This window comes from Macaca mulatta, chromosome 10 (assembly GCF_049350105.2).
Source record: "Macaca mulatta isolate MMU2019108-1 chromosome 10, T2T-MMU8v2.0, whole genome shotgun sequence".
Classification (NCBI taxonomy): domain Eukaryota; kingdom Metazoa; phylum Chordata; class Mammalia; order Primates; family Cercopithecidae; genus Macaca; species Macaca mulatta.
In genome coordinates, this window is record NC_133415.1 from 22,289,208 (window position 1) to 22,305,869 (window position 16,662).

Consider the following 16,662-nt stretch of genomic DNA (forward strand, 5'->3'; position numbering starts at 1 on the left):
CATCAGGCCAGGCCACGGGGGTGGGGTCAGGAGGGATGAACCACCGCTTTCTCGTTCTTCGCGTGCGCAACCCTTGTCCCAATCCTCTCTAAAGAGCGCCCGACGTGACACTCGGGCCAAAATAGCACCTAAGGGGCCAGAGCGCCGGTGAGCGGGTCTCAGTGTGAAACCGGAGAGGCTCTCTTCACGAGGCTAGGTTGTTTGGAATGGTTCCGTCCGCTGGCTCTAGGGACCGTCGCTGAAGAGTCTGCCCTGCAGGCAGACGGAGATCGGCGGGAGGGCTGGGGGAAGGGACCCGGACTAGAACAACTGCTGACTAATCCGCGGGCCGCGGGGAATGGGTGGCGCGCCAGCCGGTCGGCCGGGGTCACGCGGCCGGGTGTGCGCGGAATGGATTCAGGGTTCCCCGATCTCGCCCGGGAGCTAGAGTCCCGACTCCCAGCCCGGGTCCCCGACCGGCGTTTCGGGGTTGCTGGGCGCGCTCTGCAGTGAGTACCCGGGACGCGTGGCCCGGGCCAGCGGGGAAGGGCCCCGAGGCCGGTCGGCTAGGTGGGAGGCCTCGAACGCCGTTTCTGGCCCCGAGACCCCGTCTCCGGTAACGGTCGAGGTGGAGCACGCCCTTTAATCATCCCTCATCCAATACCCTTGTTTCTACAGAAGGGGAAACTGAGGTCCAAGGAAATTGAGTATCTTTGCAAAGTCCCCAGCTGAGTTCGAACCAGACAGATCCTGGGACCCCCTACTCTATCCGCCACCCGGAAGAATCTTCGTCCTTGTCTTTCCATTCTGCCCTCCCGGCTTCCCAGTAAGGTAGGCAGGGCCTGGTGGTGCACTGCCCGTTTCATAGATTGAAGAAAGTGAGGTCGAGGGGGCTCAAGTCCCAGTTCCGAGTGTCCACGGGCAAGCCTTTCACCCTTGCTAAGGCGCCCAGAGCTGGGGAATGGTTGTGAGGTGAGGATACAGGAGGAGGTTTACGGTGGGTGTCTTGGCCCCAAACCCTGCCTCCAGGCAAGGCTGGCCCTGCCCACCTCTCTGGACCTCTAACCCCAGCCCCCTAGCTGGATACCCGGGTCTACGAAGGGCAGGGTTCACCTTCAAATCCCTCAGCAGGACCAGGAGTCAAGCTAGTGTCCTTTTTTCAGTGAACATATATAAAGCACTGGTTGTGTGCTGCGAATACCCTGGGAAAGGTGGGGTTTGATCAGAGGAGCCATGAGCTCAGACCACCTGCCTAGGGAGACAGACTGGTCAAGCTGTGCTCCTAAGGATAAGATCCCTGATGTTGGGGGGCCAGAGGAGGGGAAGGGATATTTGAGCTGGGCTTCCAAGAGTAAAATAGGAGTTTGCCTGCTGGCGAAATGGAGGGAAGGACAATGCAGGCTGAGGAGCTTTCCACATTTTTCCTGCAGGAAACTGGTAGCTGTGGAGAACGCGCTTGGCAGGGGAGCAAATTAGGCAGCCTTCTTGTCTCTCTGGGATCCTGCTTCCTGCCCTGAATCAGCTCAGTGGGAGTCCTGGGACAGAGAGGCTTGACCAGGGACCTACAGGCCCTGGAGGACAGGCTGGATGCAAGAGGAGAGCACAGGGAAGAAGGCCTTGCTTTGGTGAGCAGGGAAAGGCCATGTTTGAGGGCCAAAGCTGGGACCAGCTAGGCTGGAGCAGCCACCTCCATATTGAGGCCTTCTCGATGGGCCAGTTGGTGGCTACCAACGCCCGCCATGATTAGTGGGGATTGCTATGATTTATGGAGCAAGAGTTGTGGGCCAGGGCCTACCTTAGCCTATTCCTTTTTATTTCATCATCCTCTGAGGAAAGGAATTTCTGAATTCCCATTTTACAGATGAGAAGGGAGAGGCTCATCTGTAAAATGAGGCTCATCTGTAAAAAGATGAGGTTGGAAACTTGCCTTGGGACACGGAGCAGAAAGAGGTGGAGCCCATACTGGACCCTTCCTGTGGAAAGGGGAGCTACGGCCAGAGGGGCTGTGCCAGTAAGGATGCAGGAGGAGGCTTATGGTGGATGGGCTCACCCTCAAAGGGGATGTCTCAGTCCCAGGTCTCTTAGTGTGGCTCAAGGTGTGGGACTCCTGCCCTTCTGCCCCACCCTTCCCCGGTCTGCTTGCCCATTGGCTGGCCCCACTCCAGGGTCAAGGGCAACTGAAACCATCTGGAGCATTAAGGCTGGGCACAGGGTAGGGGAGGAAGGAGGGAGGTAGTAGCCTGAGGGAAGGGGGAGGACAGAAGCGGGCTAGAGATGGCCCTGAATTCGCCCAGGGGGGTGAGGGGCTGAACCCCTCTTTTTGGGAGTTTAGGGCTCATCAGGACTCAGGAGTCTCTATGCCTGTCCCCTGCCAGTCCTTAAACAGAGGTGAGTGGAATGGCAAGATGGCTTATGAGTGCATGGGTTAGGGTCTGAGCTCCACTATGGCCGAGCTGCTGGGCCTGCCTCTCCAGCCTGTTTCCACCTCTGTAAAATAGGGCTGTTGATAAGGTGCTTGAGAGGGTATTGGTGAGACAAAACCTCCAATAACGACTTGTTATTGTTTTCTTTTACCCCCAGCGCACAGCCCTAGGACCACCCTTGACCATCCTCAACCAAGCTATGCATGCCAGGGGCTCCCATGGCCCACTGTCCCCGGCGCTGCCTCTCGCCTCCTCAGTCCTGATGCTGCTGATGAGCAGCCTGTGGCTGGTGGGGGCCGGCCCCAGCCTGGTCCTGGCGCCGGAGCTGTTGCTGGACCCCTGGCAGGGTGAGGGCCAGCCACGTGGACCTTGGAGGAAGCAGGAGACTTGCTGTAGGGCCTGGGCCCAGTTGGCAGGAGCAGCACAAGGCCTCCAGGGGTCAAGCAGGGATGGGGCCCAGTGTCCCGGGGGAAGTGTGGCCTTAGGAGCATGCTCAGCACATCCACAGCCAAGAAGGGAGGCAGAGGATTTGGCAGGGTGGGCTGGAACCTGTGGGTAGGAGTGCTTTTCTCATGGTTTCCCGGTCTGGCAGCTTTTCCTTGAAATAAGAACTAAGGCTGAGCGCAGTGGCTGACGCCTGTAATCCCAACACTTTGGGAGGCTGAGGCAGGTGGATCACTTGAGGTCAGGAGTTCGAGACCAGCCTGACCAACATGGTGAAACCCTTTCTCTACTAAAAATACAAAAATTAGTTGGGCGTGGTGGCACGTGCCTGTAATCTCAGCTGCTCGGGAGGCTGAGGCAGGAGAATCACTTGAACCTGGGAAGTGGAGGTTGCAGTGAGTTGAAGTTGTGCCACTGCACTCTGGCCTGAGTGATAGACTGAGACTTTGTCTCAAAAAAAAAGAGAAAACAACTAAGACTTTCAGCTAAGCATGAGGATGGAGGAGGAGGTGTTGGGGGTTCGAGGAGGGACCTTAGCTGAGCACCTGTTTCCCAATCATAACAACTCCAGTTTGTATTTGAGGACCCCCAATGATGCTCAGAGAGGTTAAGTGATTTGACCAGGGTTACACAGCTTGAGGGAATGGGGTAGCTCCAGGATTGAAGCAGGCCATCTCATGCTCTCAGCCAGGTATGATTTAGTAAATACAGAAGCAGAGTACCTTCATGGTGTCTGGGACATAGTGAGTGCTCAGTTGCAGGTTGTCAGTGCAAAGACTGAGTGGCAGGTGCGGTGTGTTCTGTCTAATACCACAGAGGCATAGCCACAGTGTTTGGAAGTCCTTGGTCCCGTCCACCAATGATGAAGGGCTGACTGTGGGCAGACTGGCTCCTGGGGAGGGGAGGTGGGCTCAGCAGGTGGCCCTAGTGTAGGGTAACCTTCAACCTAGCACACCTGGGACAGCCTTGGATGTTGGGGCCACTAACCTGGCACATAAGCCCCTTCTCTCTCCCAGTGCACCGGCTGCTGACCCATGTCCTGGGCCACACGGCCCTGCCGGGCCTGCTCCTGAGCCTGCTGCTCCTGCCCACTCTGGGCTGGCAGCAGGAGTGCCACCTGGGCACGTTGAGATTCCTGCATGCCTCAGCTCTGCTCGCCCTGGTTTCTGGGCTGCTGGCAGTACTGCTGGCAGGCCTTGGGGTGTCCGGTGCAGCCGGCAGCTGTGGATACATGCCTGTCCACCTGGCCATGCTGGCTGGGGAGGTACACCACCCTAAACGGCCCCGTGGGGCACTGCCACCATGGCTGCCACCGTGGCTGCTGCTTGTCCTGACTCCACTGCTCAGCTCTGAGCCACCCTTCCTGCAGCTCCTTTGTGGCCTCCTTGCTGGCCTGGCCTGTATCCTTTGCCTGAGCCCAGGGCCCGTGGGGATGTGTGGGTTCTGTGGGTGGGTGCCTAGGAAGGAAGTGGCACAAAGGGGTGAAGTCCCAAGCAATACCAAGGAGCCGTGCACACACATTCCAGGAGCTTCTCCAAGTCTTCCTCTGGGACATGCTCTGGGCTGGGACCTGGGGGGGTCATGGCCTGGTGGAGGTGCCAATTACAATGTAAAGGGCTCCGTGGGCTCCCTGTAATATCAATGCCATTCTTCACAGAAATAGAAAAAATAATCCTAAAATTTATATGGAACCACAAAAGGCCCTGAATAGCCAAACCACTCTGAGCAAAAAAATAAAAGTTTAAAAAATTAAAAGCCTGGCCAGGTGCAGTGGCTCACGCCTGTAACCCCAGATCTTTGGGAGGCCAGGCGAGCAGATCACTTGAGGTCAGGAGTTTGAGACCAGCATGGTGAAGCCCCATCTCTACTAAAAATTAAAAACTTAGGCCAGGCACAGTGTAATCCCCTTACGCCTGTAATCCCAACACTGGGAGGCCAAGGTGGGCGGATCACAAGGTCAGGAGTTCGAGACTAGCCTGGCCAACGTGGTGAAACCCCATCTCTACTAAAAATACAAAAATTAGCTGGGCGTGGTGGCATGCGCCTGTAATCCCAGCTACTTAGGAGACTGAGGCAGGAGAATTGCTTGAACCTGGGAGGCAGCAGCTGCAATGAGTCGAGATCATGCCACTGCACTCCAGCCTGGGCGACAGGGCGAGACCCCAGTCTCAAAGAAAACCCCAAAAAACAAAAATTAGCTGGGCGTGGTGGCAGGCGCCTGTAGTCCCAGTTACTTGGGAGACTGAGGCAGGAGAATTGCTTGAATCCAGGAGGCAGAGCCTGCAGTGAGCCAAGATAGTGCTGCTGCACTCCAGCCTGGGCCAGACAGCAAGACTCCCTCTCAAAAAAAACAAAAGCCTAAGTGAATGGAAAGATCTCATGTTCATGGATTGCAATACTTAATATTGTTAAAATGTTAATGCTACCCAGTTGATTTATAGATCCCACACAATTCTTACCAAAATCTCAGTTGTCTTTTTTTGTTGTTGCAGAAATTAGCAAGCTGGTCCTAAAATTAATATGGAAATGTAAGAACCCAGAATACCTCAGATAATCTTGAAAAAGAAAAGCAAACCTGGAAGACTTACACTTTTCAATTTCAAAACTTAAAACTACAAAAGTGGCCGGGCGCAGTGACTCACGCCTATAATCCCAGCACTTTGGGAGGCCAAGACAGACAGATCACTTGAGGTCAGGAGTTCAAGACCAGCCTGGCCAACATGGTGAAACCTCATCTCTACTAAAAATACAAAAATTAGCAAGGCGTGGTGGTGCATGCCTGTAATCCCAGCTGTTCAGGAGGCTGAGGCAGGAGAATTACTGGAACCTGGGAGACAGAGGTTGCAGTGAGCTGAGACTGCACCACTGCACTCCAGCCTGGGCAACAGAGTAAGACTCTGTCTCCAAAAAGAAAAAAAAAACCGTACAGAATTATAATAATCAAGATATTGTGGTACTGGCATCAGGACAGACATACAGATCAATGGACTAGAATTGACGATCTAGAAATAAACTGTTACATTTACTGTATAGTCAATTTATTTTGACAACAGTGCCAAGTTGATTCAATGAGGAAAAGAATATTCTTTTTAATAAATGGTGCTAGAGGTTGGGTGAAGTGGCTCACGCCTGTAATCCTAGCACTTTGGGAGGCTGAGGTGAGCTGATTTCTTGAAACCAGCAGTTCGAGACCAGCCTGGCCAACATGGTGAAACCCTGTCTCTACTAAGAATACAAAATAGCCGGGCGCGGTGGCTCACGCCTGTAATCCCAGCACTTTGGGAGGCCGAGACGGGCGGATCACGAGGTCAGGAGATCGAGACCATCCTGGCTAACACGGTGAAACCCCGTCTCTACTAAAAAATACAAAAAACTAGCCGGGCGCGGTGGCGGGCGCCTGTAGTCCCAGCTACTCGGGAGGCTGAGGCAGGAGAATGGCGTGAACCCGGGAGGCGGAGCTTGCAGTGAGCTGAGATCCGGCCACTGCACTCCAGCCTGGGCGACAGAGCGAGACTCCGTCTCAAAAAAAAAAAAAAAAAAAAAAAAAGAATACAAAATAATTAGCCAGGTGTGATGGCACGTGCCTGTCGGGAAGCTGAGGCAGGAGAATTCCTTGAACCTCGGAGGTGGAGGTTGCAGTGAGCTGAGATTTCACCACTGCACGTCAGCCTGCGTGACAAAGCGAGACTGTCTCAAAAATAAATAGTGCCACAGTGCTATTTATTGGGTGTTCTGCTTCTGAGAGAGAGAGATTTTTTTTTTTTTTTTAATTTTTTAGAGACAGGGTCTCATTTTGTCACCCAAGCTGGAGTGTGGCGACGCCGTCATAGCTCACTACAGCCTCAAACTCCTGGGCTCGAGCGATCCTCTTGCCTCAGCCACCTCAGTTGGCTCAAGCTGGACGTGGTCTCAGCTAATTTTAAAATTTTTTTGTAGAGAAAGGGTCTATGTTGCCCAGGCTGGTCGTGAACTCCTGGCCTCAAGTGATCCTCCCGTCTCAGCCTCCCAAAGTGGTGGGATTATATAGCTGTAAGCCACTTCGTCCAGCCCTAAGATGATTCATACCTATCGGGGAAAACAGTGCCACTGGAGAGAACAGGCTGGCCCCTGTCCTGGATTGGGGACAGGAGTTATCCAGGCCTGTCTGAAGGCAAGAGCAGGTGTGTCTATGGGACTTCTTCCAGGAAGGGTGGACCTTGAGTTACAGACCTGAAAACGTGCATAGGGTTCTGGGAACAGAGGGGGTCAGGGGTGAGCCCAGGCTTTGGGGTAAGGCATACCTGGCTCTGGCTGAGTAGTTTCAGGCAGATCCCTTTTCCTTTCTGAGCCTCTCCTGCTGACCAGGGTGACGCTATTCCATGCTGGGCCACAGTGAGGAGATGGGAGGGAACGGTGGCCAGCACACTTGGCATGGGGCCTGGCCTGTGGCGTGGGCCCACCCCTGGCTGCTTTTGGTTTTCCTTGACTGGCCGCCCTGCCCTGGGCAGACAGACGCAGCTGGGGCCTTCCGGTGGCTGGAACCCTCAGAGCGACGGCTGCAGGCGCTGCAGGAGGGCATTTTGTGCGGGACCTTGGCGGGGTGCTGGCCCCTGAGGCTCCTTCCCACCCCGGGCAGCCTGGTGGAGCTGCCTGTCACCCATCCTGCCGGAGTGAGGTGAGGGTGATGGGGGGGATGCCAGCCCAGGTGGGCACTGTGGCAGGGCTGGCAGTCAGGCCCTCTTCTGTTCCCACTCCCCTAGGCCTCCCATCCCTGGACCGCCTTATGTAGCCTCCCCTGACCTCTGGTCCCACCGTGAAGGCTCAGCCCTGTCCCCACCAGGCCTGAGGCCTGTGCAGCCCACCTGGGAGGGCTCCTCAGAGGCCAGCCTGGACTGGGCTGGGGCCAGCTTCTCCCCAGGGACTCCGATGTGGGCGGCCTTGGATGAGCAGATGCTGCAGGAGGGCATCCAGGCCTCACTTCTTGACGGGCCAGCCCAGGGGCCCCAGAGCGCACCATGGCTGTCCAAGTCCTCTGTCTCCTCTCTGCGGTAAGGTGGAGTGGGCAGAGGGGGGGTCCCCTCGTGTAGGGGCCGGTGTGGCCCTGACACTCCCCACTTGTCCCCCCACCCCCCACAGGCTGCAGCAGCTGGAGCGCATGGGCTTCCCCACGGAGCAGGCGGTGGTGGCACTGGCAGCCACAGGCCGCGTGGAGGGTGCCGTGTCACTGCTGGTTGGAGGACAAGTGGGCACTGAGACCCTGGTGACCCAGGGAAAGGGTGGGCCTGCCCACTCCGAGGGTCCTGGGCCTCCCTAGCCCAGGCAGAGAGTGAGGCACAGGCAGGCCCTTGGGTACTAAGGGCTGGGCTGCATGTGGGTAGCCTGAGCTCCTGCTCTGTCTATTGAGGACCACAGTGGGGAGCAGGGGCACCTCTGGAGGCAGGAGAGGCCAGCATGCTGCCCTAGTATGTGTTTAGAATAAAAACCAGTTTGTTTTTCAACCTGGACCTCCTTGGAGGCAGCAGCTGTGTTTGACTCTTCTGTGTTGGCATCAGGGGGATGAATGAATGAGCGAGCACCAAACGAATGACCAGTTGTGGGAGAGCTGTTCCCTGATGTCCGGAGACACAGGCTTCCTGGCCCTGCACCATGTAGCCTGTACCTCCAGGAGGCTCTGTCCTCCAACACAGAGCATTCTTCACCACCCATTTCCAGCTCTCCTCCCATCGTATTCTCATTCCTAGCTGCCCCCATCTAACCACACACTGAGACCAGGCTGCGGGGAATCAGGTAGGGGCCTTTATTGGCCAGCACACATCTACCTCCTGGCATCTGTCACAAGCATTTGTGGGAGCAGGCAGCCCCTTCTCCATGTCCCCATCCCCAACCTGAGATGTGGGAGGGCCTGGGGGCTCAGAGGGGAGAAATGAGGCAAGAAGCCCCTGGTGATCCAGTCAGAGGATTGGGCAGCTTGACCTCGGGGTGGGGAACCCAGCACTGGACAACAAGGAGGGAGGGGCACAGGAGGGCTCCCCGAGGTTTGGTTGGGGAGGAGAGGGAGGAGGACTGCTCCCTGCCCTGTCATCCCTGCATGTGCTAAGCCCCAACTCCTGAGCCCTCCTGTGTCCCTCAGTGCCTTTGGGCCTGGATACTCAGACAGCAGATGAGACGAAGCCTTGTACCTCTACCCCTCCTTGAAGGCCTGCCTCCCCCCACTTCACAGAGGGAAACTGAGGCCCAAGCCTCTCCTCTCAGCCCCTGCTCAGCCTCAGACATGTGTATGGTGCCAGGACTGAGACCTGCTTACCCCTAAGGCCTAGATGGCAGAAGGGACCCTGAGGATATTAATAAATATGGACGGGCGGTCCCTGGAGGCAGCTGGCCGAGTCCAGGTAGGAGGGGAAGCCTGGCCTTGTCTGCCCCAAGGGCCGCCACCGCCCTCAGCCTCTTTCGTCCCGGCTCCTGGGGGCCACGATCCGGTAGTTGGCTGCATGTCCGCCCCTCTTGCCCCGAAGGAGGCTGGGGGTGCCTGTGCCGGCAGGGCCTGCCCCAGACCCCATCTCTGGTTCTGCCGGAGGGAAGGAGAAGGAGAGAGGCCACATCAGGGGGGTTCATGTGAGGTACCCACCTCCCCTTGGCCCTCTAGGGGGTGGCAGAACTGGGCACCCTCTGCCAGGTATAATCCACCCTGGTATCTGGCTGCAGAGCTGTGGGAAAGGGGGTCTACAGATTGGGGTCTGTCAGGACTTACCAGCCCCCCCAACCCAAGGAGAGCACTCAGCGCTTCTGTTTGATTCCTGCTTTGTCAAGTGGGGTTAACCACACCCGCCGCCTTTAGGAAGTGTTTAGCATGCCGTGAATGCTTCACGTAAAGGCTGCTTCTTTTTTCGATTCATTTTGGGGTGGAGGTGTGCCCTGAATCATCCCTATGTGGTAGCTGGGTAAACTGAGGCTAGGGAACAGACTTGGGCTAGGCCACCAGTTGGGGGGAAGGGCTTAGGAGGCCAGGCTCTGCCACTGACCTACTGTGCAGTCTTGGGTGAGCTGGACCTCTATCAGGGTCTCAGTCGTCTCATTGCTAAAACAGGGCAGTTCCGGACGGAACCGGAAAACTACTCATCTTTCAAAACCAAGGGTAGGAGCTATCTCCTCCAGGAAGCCTTCTGTGACTATCATCTCAGCCCTTCCCGAAGTAAAATGAGCAGGCCAGGCAGGTCAGAATAGGCTGTTTTTCTAGGGGGAGATGGACACTCAGGGAGGAGAGGGCCATGGGGGAGGACTCGGCTAAGCCTCCATAGGACAGATACTTGGGTTCTGGTGAACACCAGGTTCCCATTGAGGGCACTGCTAGGGAGTGGGCTATCCCCTCGTAATCATGACTGTGCCCTGACCCTGTGTGGCCCAGCCACCCGTACACCTCTGGGTTGAGATGAGGGCTCTTGGAGCAGACAGGCATATGTGGTCACTGAAAGGGACATTCCATGCCTTAACTCAAGGAGCATGGGAGGGGAACGGCACAGAGCACTGGCCCCAGTGCCAGCTAGGATCATGTACTGGTCCTATTCTGGCAGTTATGTGGCCTTGGACAAGTCGCAGAACCTCTGAGTGTCATCTGGAACGTGGGGATAAATAGTCCCGTTTTTACACCCTTGTGATACATGTGTTTACCATGACCAGGACTGGAAAGTGGTTTTCACAGGAAATGCTGGATTATTATGGTTACTAGGTTGGTGTCGCTTCCACCCAGGTCTCCTGCAGGTCTGGTCCCTGTGAGTTTGTCACAATCAAATTTGGGGCCCTAGATGAGTGGCAGAGTCAGCAAACTTTTGCTGGTGAAGCCCAAAGGGCCAGCATGTTAGAGGAGAGACCTGGGGTGGACCCCTAGCCTGACCATTCCCATTCCTGTGACCCTGAAGCAGTCACAAGAGCCTCCGAGCCTCTGTTTCTTCATCTGTAAAATGGCCATGGCATCGCTCACCTAGCAGGCTTACTACTCTAAGAGACTGGAGATGATCTATCCAGCCCAGGTGGGCCAGACACGTGGCAGCTGATACTATTATAATTATTGATTATAACCTAAACAGGAACCCCATCTGGGTCTACAAGCGTGAGCCACTGCGCCCAGCCTCTCAGTCTTTAAAATAGATGCGAGGTTGGACATGATGTGGAGGCCTCTGTGCACTGTTGTGAGATGGGCTGTGAGATGGTGTGGCAGGGCAGGTGAGGAACAGAGCTCAGACCATCAGGCAGCCAATCCCTTCCTTTCTTCAGGGCCAGCCACAGGCTCCAGTTTCATGAGGAAAGACCTCAGCTTCATTCCCAGGAGCCAGACGCAAGGCGGGGTACCACCCACTGGTGTCTAACCAACTCCTGTGCTACCCCATCCTGCCTTCTAGGACCTTCTCGATCTAGGCCCTGCCAGATTCTGTCGCTTCTAGGCTCCTTCTGGTCTCTTGGCCTTCGCTCATGCTGTTTCTCTGCCTGTTCACTCTCCCCAGATCCTTGCCCTTCAGGTCTCCACTTAGATATCACCCTCCAGGAAGACCTCCCTCAACCCCCTCCAACCTCCTCTGGGCCAGGTCAGAGGCACTTCTGTATTCCCATGGCTGCCTGTACTCCCTTCCCTGCAGTGTACCTCACCTTGGGTTTCTCTACCAGTGTCAGGGTTCTCCTGAGCGCCCCCAGCACCCTACACTCCTCGAGGGCAGGACTATGTCTGTCTTATCTTGTGGAGCCTGTCCCAATAAGGTGCCTGGCACAGAGCAGGTATTCATTCACTCGAGTGACCAGAGCCTTCTCTCTGCCAGGCACCATCTGCTGGCTGGCTGGCTGGATGAAGAATGAGTGTCCGCTGGCCTGGGCCGAGCATTGGAAGGCACCTTCTGCATGCCCAGGCCCTTCCTGGAAGAGGCTGCCCCTGCCTGCCCGCCCTGCCATTACCTGGCCAGATGATGGCTTCCAGCAGGGTGACCCGTCTGGCCAGGAGCTCCAGCTGAGCCTGCTGCTGCAGGAAGCTCTGTAAGCTAGGAGCCTGATGGGAGATGGAGAAGAGCAGACGGTGCGAGTCTGGCCTCTGAGGGCTGGGCTGGGAAGCCAAGCTGGGAGGGTGGGAGGGCACTGCCAGCTGCCATCAGGGCAGGAGCCTGGGAGTGAGTCTCAGTACTGAGACTTCAGTCTCCCCTCCTATGGTGGGGACAGGCTGGCCTGGATCCTCAAGTAACCACATGGGTGGGGAGTTTCTGGGTGAATGCTTGGGGTGAGAGCCTGGCTCTCTTAGCCCCCTAAAGGGACCAATAGAACACGTTAGGAGGACCAAGGGGAAAACTGCAAAGGGGACACCTGAGGCCAGGAGGGTCTGCCTTGTGAGAGCCTCTGGGGGATTATGGGAGAGGAAGGTCAGAACTGGTAGGTAGTGCATTACCCAGAGTCCCCTGGGGCCTTAGCCTGGCTCTGTCACCCACAGTCCCCTGCCCTTCTGGAGTCTTGCTCCACGACCTATTGTCCTGCGGGCCTGACTCTGTTACCCATGATTTCTCTAGAGCTGAAGGCTGACTAGAGTCTGGATCCATTACCTGTAATCCTGTTGCCCTGAGCTGTGATTTGGTTACCCATGATCCCTTGCACTGCAGGAGTCTGGCTCTGTTACCCATAATCCCACTGCTAGACTGGAGTTTGGTTCCATTGCCCATAATTTCTTCCAAACTTGAAATCTGTTATCTCTGGTTCCCTGCAGGCCTAGAAACCACATTACCCATAATGCCTAGAGGCCCAGGTCTGACCACAGCAGTAGGGCCTGGGTTTCTAGGGTACCCCTGCACCCATGGAGGAGGGAACCAGTCATTGAGGGATGGGTGGTTGTGGTCTCTCAGGTCCATGCTTGCCTGGGACAGGCACCTTCTCCAGTCTCATGACTGGGCTCAGGCCAGTTCCACCCCAGAAGGGCTTGGGGAAGGCTGGCAGGCAGGGGCTGGACCGTCTGTCCATCTGTCTGTCTCTACTCACCATAGAGCCCAATCATTGTTTCCAAGATTAAAACCCTCTCAGCTAAAATCTTCAAAGCCTCGCGTAGTTGGTGCAACCCCTCCCCCTGTGGAGGAAAGAGACAGATGCAGCCGTGAAGGGGGCAGGGGAGGGGACCCCGCAAAGCCCGTCAGTGGCCCATGCCCCACCCAGGACATGCACCTGCAGCCCCCACACTACCTGCCACAGCCCAGGGTCCATGGACAGCCAGAACAAGACCGGTTGAGGACAGGAGGGGGACAACAAGGCAGGCGGAAGGAAGCAACCCCTGCGGGACCTCCCAGAAGGTCCCGTTGGATCCCAGCTGGCTGCTCTCCTACACTGCCGCAAATCCTGCTGCGCTGAAGGTGGGGCGAGCCAATCTTCAGGGGCAGAACGGCCACCCCAGAGGCTGCTGGGAGTCCTCCTGTCTTCTAATGTCTGTCACTCAGCACCAGTTGCTCTCCCAACACCTGCATGACTATATTCCTTGGTCACCTATATGTTTATTTACTTCACATTCTTTTTGCTGTAAATCACTACATTAGCCTCACCCTAATTACTCTGATCAGTGAGCTTAGGCTAGTTACCAGTATTTTCACTTATGCCCAAATGAATATATGGATGTTCCTTGACTTGCAATGGCGTTTCATCCAGATAAACCCAGTGTAAGTTGAAAATATCGTAAGTCAAAACCGCATCTTTGAGACGGAGTTTCGCTCTTGTTTCCCAGGCTGGAGAGAAATGGCACGATCTCGGCTCACCACAACCTCCACCTCCCAGGTTCAAGCGATTCTCCTGCCTCAGCCTCCAGAGTAGCTCATGCCCTACCACGCCCGGCTAAATTTGTATTTTCTTTTTTTTTTTTTTTTTTTTTGAGACGGGGTCTCGCTCTGTCGCCCAGGCTGGAGTGCAGTGGCGCGATCTCGGCTCACTGCAAGCTCCGCCTCCCGGGTTCACGCCATTCTCCTGCCTCAGCCTCCCGAGTAGCTGGGACTACAGGCGCCCACAACCGCGCCCGGCTAATTTTTTGTATTTTTAGTAGAGACGGGGTTTCACCGTGGTCTCGATCTCCTGACCTTGTGATCCGCCCGCCTCGGCCTCCCAAAGTGCTGGGATTACAGGCGTGAGCCACCGCGCCCGGCAAATTTGTATTTTCAGTAGAGACAGGGTTTCTCCATGTCGGTCAGGCTGGTCTGGAACTCGGCCTCAGGTGATTCGCCCGCCATGGCCTCCCAAAGTGCTGGGATTACAGGCATGAGCCACTGTGCCCAGCCAGTAAGATTTTTTTTTAAGAGACAAGGGTCTTGCTACGTTGCCCAGGCTGGTCTCGATTTCCTGGCCTCAAGTGATCCTTCTATCTCAGCTTCCCAAAGTGTTGGGATTACAGGCGTAAGCCACCATCCCTGGCCAAAAAAGTGCATTTTGACATACAATATTTTCAACTTACGATGTGCTTATTTGGAAGTAATGAGGAATATACTGAAAGCCTATATTGCTTTTGCACAACTGTAAAGTTGAAAAATTGTAATTTGAACCATCATAAGTTGGGGACCATCAGTGTGTCAATAAAATTAGACAACGTTTGAGTTACACTGCTTTTGGAGAACTTGCGCTTAAATGCTGACAAACCTGAGGCTCAGGCCTCTGTCTCTTCCCCAGCAATTCACGCTTTGAACTCCCTGCCTGGAAAACAGTGCTCACCTCTCCCAGGGCTTAGACTATGCCAGGTCCACATTCTGGCACATCCTGATGCGTCGCCCTCAGCCCAGCCCTCTCCTCTTAGCAGTACAGGTCTGCTTCTCCCTGTCTCTGGCTCCCAGAACCCTGGCACTGGGCTCACAAAGCCCCTCCTCCAAGGCCACCAGCTCTGGGGCTCCCCACTCCCCAAGTGGTGCCAGCTGCTACCCAGGGCTCATGCCAGAGACCTCATCGCTTCCTCCCCATCTGCATCCTTTCCTTCCCCAGCATACAGTCCACAGTCTTGACAACACTCCATACTCCCTCATTCCTTCCTCTTTCCTAGTCCAGAAACAAAGCTATTTCCAGAATGTAGATCTCTCAATTCCAGCAGCATGCCAGGATGACTAATAGAACTATCCCAGCCCTGATGACATCTGGAAATCTCTCTTGGTGTCCTTTACTCAGTACAGATAAGTGAAGGGATGGACAATATGTATAATTGTATAATTACAAGCCAACCCTTTAAGGTTGTTGCTTCTCACAAAACCATCGAAACAACTGAGAAGTCTCTCAATATGTCCATCATGAGCCTGCTCGCTGGGGCCGACCCTTGTGATCCAGCTGTCCTGTCCACATCACATGGATTGGGCGACCCTCAGGCTGCTGAATGGCCATTTCAGCCTGGGGGTCCCAGGGTCACCACGGGCTGCACGCCAAAGTAATCCCCCTTTGAGTATTGCAGGGGCAGGATCTAAAAATGAATGACCTTCACTGGGCACAGTGGCTTACACGTGTAATTTCAGTGCTTTGGGAGACCAAAGTGGCAGGATCACTCAAGGCTAAGAGTTTGAGACCAGTCTGGGGAACATAGCAAGACCCCATATCTACAAAAAATTAAAAAATTTGGGTGGGCACGGTGGCTGTCATGTAATCCCAGCACCTAGTGACACTTTGGGAGGCCAAGGTGGGTGTATCACTTGAGGTCAGGAGTTCTAGTGCAGCCTGGCCAACATGGTGAAACCCCATCTCCACTAAAAATACAAAAATTAGCTGAGCATGGTGGCGTGCACCTATAGTCCCAGCTACTTGGGAGGCTGAGGCAGGAGAATCACTTGAACCCAGGAGGCAGAGGTTGCAGTGAGCTGAGATCACACCACTGTACTCCAGCCTGGGTGACGGAGGGAGTATCCATCTCAAAAAAAAAAAAAAAAAAAAAGAAAGAAAGAAAGAAAAAATATTAGTTGGGTGTGGTGGCGCACACCTGTACTTCTAGCTACTGTGGAGGCTGAGGTGGGAGGTTCACTTGAGCACAAGAGTTTGAGGCTACAGTGAGCTATGATTGTGCCACTGCACTCCAGGATAGGTGACAGAGCAAGATCATGTCTCAAAAAAAGCTGGGGGGCCTGGCATGGTGGCTCACACCTTAATTCTGACACTTTAAGAAGCCAAGGTGGGAGGATCACTTGAGCCCAGCCAGGGCAACATAGTGAGACCCCATCTCAAAAAAAAAAAAAAAAAAAAAGGCCCAATACAGTGGCTCATGTCTGTAATCCCAGCACTCTGGGAGGCTGAGGTGGGTGGACTGCTTGAGCTCAGGAGTTACAGACCAGCCTAGCCAACATGGCGAAATCCCATCTCTACTAAAAATACAAAAATTAGCCAGGCATGGTGGTGTGTGCCTGTAGTCCCGGCTACTTGGGAGGCTGAGGTGGGAGGATTGATGCCCAGGAGGCTGAGGCTGCATTGGGCCGAGATTGTACCACTGCACTCTGGCCAGGGCGACAGAAACCCTGTCTTAAAAAAAGAAAAAATTAAAAAATTAGCCAGGCGTGGTGGTGTGTACTTGTAATTCCAGTACTTTGGGAGGCTGAGGTGGGAGGGTGGCTTGGGCCCCTGAGGTGGAGGCTGCAGTGAGCCATGATCACGCCACTGTACTCCAGCCTGGGCAACACAGCAAGACCCTATCTCAAAAAATAAAAAATAAAAAAAGATGATCTTAGCCGGGCGCGGTGGCTCAAGCCTGTAATCCCAGCACTTTGGGAGGCCGAGACGGGTGGATCACAAGGTCAGGAGATCGAGACCATTCTGGCTAACACGGTGAAACCCCGTCTCTACTAAAAAATACAAAAAACTAGCCGGGCGAGGTGGCGGGCGCCTG

At 55.0% G+C, this 16,662-nt stretch overlaps 2 protein-coding genes and 1 long non-coding RNA gene across 35 annotated transcripts in view; 2 read left to right on the plus strand and 1 right to left on the minus strand.

Moving 5' to 3' along the window:
- Window positions 1-72: 72 nt before the first annotated feature.
- RHBDD3 (rhomboid domain containing 3) lies at window positions 73-8,343 on the plus strand. Of its 7 annotated transcripts, XM_077948766.1 has the most exons (10): window positions 303-488; window positions 658-810; window positions 1,410-1,604; window positions 1,841-1,990; window positions 2,312-2,367; window positions 2,560-2,749; window positions 3,863-4,246; window positions 7,338-7,500; window positions 7,586-7,873; window positions 7,962-8,323. In XM_077948766.1, exons 6-10 carry the CDS (start codon window positions 2,602-2,604, stop codon window positions 8,137-8,139), a joined length of 1,161 nt encoding a protein of 386 aa, XP_077804892.1. In that variant the 5' UTR covers window positions 303-488; window positions 658-810; window positions 1,410-1,604; window positions 1,841-1,990; window positions 2,312-2,367; window positions 2,560-2,601; the 3' UTR covers window positions 8,140-8,323. The 7 variants fall into 7 exon arrangements, with proteins under 7 accessions (XP_077804893.1, NP_001181231.1, XP_077804892.1 ...); XM_028827368.2 differs by lacking the exon at window positions 2,312-2,367; XM_077948765.1 differs by lacking the exon at window positions 2,312-2,367 and having other exon boundaries at window positions 7,733-7,873.
- A 256-nt stretch (window positions 8,344-8,599) lies between these two features.
- The window catches only part of EMID1 (EMI domain containing 1), a 53,138-nt gene continuing 45,075 nt past the window's right edge, over window positions 8,600-16,662 (minus strand). For 8 of the 27 annotated variants that reach the window (XM_077950223.1, XM_077950217.1, XM_077950219.1 and 5 more), the window contains 2 exons: window positions 12,825-12,909; window positions 8,600-9,390 (listed from right to left, as the gene is read on the minus strand). In XM_077950223.1, coding sequence (XP_077806349.1) covers window positions 9,263-9,390; window positions 12,825-12,909 — 213 coding nt within the window. In that variant the 3' untranslated portion in view covers window positions 8,600-9,262. Of the gene's footprint in view, window positions 9,391-11,762; window positions 11,854-12,824; window positions 12,910-16,662 lie in introns of all 27 variants that reach the window. The other 19 variants (XM_077950216.1, XM_077950218.1, XM_077950221.1 and 16 more) reach the window with 8 other exon arrangements.
- Window positions 11,557-13,771, plus strand: LOC144331853 (uncharacterized). The gene is made up of 2 exons (XR_013399415.1): window positions 11,557-11,880; window positions 12,996-13,771. It is a non-coding gene; the product is annotated as an uncharacterized LOC144331853 (long non-coding RNA).